The sequence below is a fragment of the Vollenhovia emeryi genome, unplaced genomic scaffold, assembly GCF_000949405.1.
Source record: "Vollenhovia emeryi isolate VEMERY1.0 unplaced genomic scaffold, V.emery_V1.0 DF943351.1, whole genome shotgun sequence".
NCBI lineage: Eukaryota > Metazoa > Arthropoda > Insecta > Hymenoptera > Formicidae > Vollenhovia > Vollenhovia emeryi.
The window spans coordinates 1-3088 of NW_011963015.1; the positions used below are offsets into that span (position 1 = coordinate 1).

Below are 3088 nucleotides of genomic sequence, written 5' to 3' on the forward strand. Positions count from 1 at the left end.
GGACCTCCGCGGTAAACTGGTACCCAGGATCCGCGGAGTGGGCCGGAAGATAGACGGGGATCGGGGCCGCTCGGACGTTTCCGAGGCGGGGCCCGATCGCCTGGGGACCGCCGGGGCCGCTGGGACTTATTCCCAGGCGGGGCCCGGTGGTCCGAGGAGTTGGTCGGCAAACCTGCCGGCCAACACCCGATCCTCCGTTGATGAAGCGGTCAGTCCCTGCGTCTGGGGCCGACGTCCCGCTGCTGGGGCGTGCGGCCTGGCGTACGGGGCTGGGCGTGGAGGGCGGAGGATCGGTTGTGTGTGTGGTGTGTGAATGGGCCGCGGTCGGCTGCCGGTGGATATTTCCCTGAGACTAACCAAGGGGGGAGTAGTAAACCCCCCGACCGGGGACGAGCGGTGACGTCTGTACCTGACCTCTGCCATGGACTACGCGGGACCGTAAGCCCAGTTTACTGGCAAAGTCCGCAGGAAGTGGCATGTTTAATGTGGGAAAACCGCTCCCGTTCGTCTGACTGGAGCCTATCAGGGCGTTGAAACCGGCAGTCCGGGCGCGTGTATGGAGGGGCGGCGAGCTACCGTCCCCTCGTACCAGTGTTGGGCATCAATCAATTAAATATTCAATCAATTAATCAATTAACTAAATATTTAATTGTAGAATATCAATTGCAATTAAATTTAATTGCAACTAATCTTTTAATTGCAGGTATGACTAAATTTAATTACAACTAATCTTTTAATTGCAGGTTATGACTAAATTTAATTACAACTAACTTTTTAATTCCAAATTACAATTAAAACTAATTATTTAATTGTTTAGTAATTTTAATTGTCAATGCAATTAACAATTGATTTTTATCGTGATGATGATTTAATATGATATTTATTTTAAAGACTAATTAATTCTGACTGGTTGTTTGTATGTCCTTGCAATTTTTTTATAGAATAAGTTAACAAAGGAAGAAAGAGGAAAATAGGTAAATTTTAATAAAATAGCATATAATAATTCTGATATGTAATTTTTTATTGAGGCAATGTGATTAGTAAATAATTGAAAAATAAACCTTATAATAATTAATACACATATTTAACATATTACATTACTACATGTATTTAACATTTAGTAAAAGTAAAACGAAGACTAATGTTTTTTATAATTGAGATTAGCTTTTAAAATAACTCTCTTCTCAAACATTTGGTCTGATAACTTGTGACTCTTTGGAAGATCAGTCATGGTTGCGTATGAGAATAATCTCTCAACTGGTGCAGAAGATGGTAAAGCAGTGTTATATTTGATAAAGACATTCTTTATTTCCAGATATCTATTAAGTATTTCTAATTCTTGGCTTTCCTCTGCAAAAAAATGTAACATTAGTAATTCAGCTTTCGTCTGTGGGAAACCCGAAGATCGATTAGATTGCATTTCAGAATCTGAATCTGAATCAAAGATGAAAAATTTATTTTCCTTTTTTGTATTTTTGGTAGCATGAGTTACTGCTGTTTCTGGTTTTTCATGAATTTCTTTTGATATAATTGTTTTGAACATATTTATAACTTCGTTTCGTTTTATAGATTCCACACAAGATAACCACTTATTTTTAAAGCGTGGATAAGACATAGCAGCAATTGCAGCATTCTTTGATTCAGGCGTAGTCAAATTGTAAAATTGGTTAAACCTTCTCTCAACGCTTTCTATATAAGTTTCGATAAGAGATTTGCAGTAAGTTAATTTTTTTTTCTCTATTTTTTTAAGTTTTCTTCTTAATGCGAATAAACATGGTAGAACAATACCGTAATACGTATTATTTTCACTTTGCATTATATTCAGTGCTTCTGCAACTGGTGTAGTACACATTAAATACTCTTGTATATAGTCAAATTCATTGTCTTTAATAGGATTTTTAATATTTAATGCCTTATGTAAATTAAGATTGTTTTCTTTGATTGAGAAAATTTGTTGTAATGAATCAAACAAACTATTCCATCTAGTTTGACCAGGCCGGCTCAAAGAATGCTCTAAAACATTTTGTACTATTTCTGCCGACTTAGGGCGTCCCACCGCTTTCCACAAAGCATTACATTTCTTCATTACACAATTATGAATATTTGACAACTGAGTATTTTGTATATTTAATACTTTATTTGCGTCAGTAGTTGCACATAAACTGAGTGTATGTGCACAGCATCTTAAATGTGATGGTAGTAAATAATTTTCTACAGTGTAGAGGTCCGAGTCATCTACAATTGAAGAATCAGCGTTTTCTTCTTCTTCAAAATCCTCAGAATCAGATAAAATCGCGTCGAGTCCATCTTCATCGCAATCGTCAACCATCTTAATATTAGTTAATTTTACTCCAAACATCTTGAATGCTTTGACAAAATTGCTGCCATTATCAGTTACAGTAGCAACAATCTTGTTAACAGTGAGATTAAATTCAGAATTGATTTCTTGTACTAGTTCAGATATGCGATCATAACTATGCGTGCCTCTGAATCTGCGACAAGCTAATGCTATTGACATCCTGCACAAATCCTTAGTAATCCAATGCGCTGTAACTCCAATAAAACTCCGTTTCCGACCAGACCAGATGTCTACTGTAGTACAAACATAATCAGTCTCATGTAATATAGACTTTATGTTTGCGATTTCACTTGTATAATAATTTTTTATACGACGTCCCAAAGTTCGTCGGCTCATTATTTTGAGGCCAATGTTCGATAAATTTAAATCTTTAAAAATATTCAGAAAATAAGGATCTTCTATAGCTCTCAATGATATCATAGAATGGATGAAGTATTTAACAATATTTTCATCAAATTGCTCTTGTGTCAATGTAACTGTTTGTTTTTTCACTTTCACAGTTGTAGACACTCTGCCGCTACTAGTCTCGTTGTTTCTCTTTTCAGTTTTCTTCTTTTTGACGTAATTTTTATATTCCTCGATACAATCTTCGCCATGTTTCCTTTTCAAATGGCTTAGAAAGTTAGATGAGCAATTATGATACCCCTTTACTTCTTTTTGAGGGGAACACTTCATACATAAAGCAACAATATTATTTAATGTTGAACTTTCTGGTAAGTATTTGAAAAA

General features: G+C 36.5%; 1 protein-coding gene across 1 annotated transcript; it reads right to left on the bottom strand.

The window, feature by feature from the left end:
• Positions 1-1138: 1138 nt before the first annotated feature.
• LOC105565991 lies at positions 1139-3034 on the bottom strand. Its single transcript, XM_012019639.1, has one exon. It carries the CDS (start codon positions 3032-3034, stop codon positions 1139-1141), a length of 1896 nt encoding a protein of 631 aa, XP_011875029.1.
• Between the last annotated feature and the right edge of the window lie 54 nt (positions 3035-3088).

Excerpts from the sequence above, each read along its gene's own strand:
- LOC105565991 (XM_012019639.1), bottom strand. The coding sequence starts at position 3,034 with ATGAAGTGTTCCCCTCAAAAAGAAGTAAAGGGGTATCATAATTGCTCA.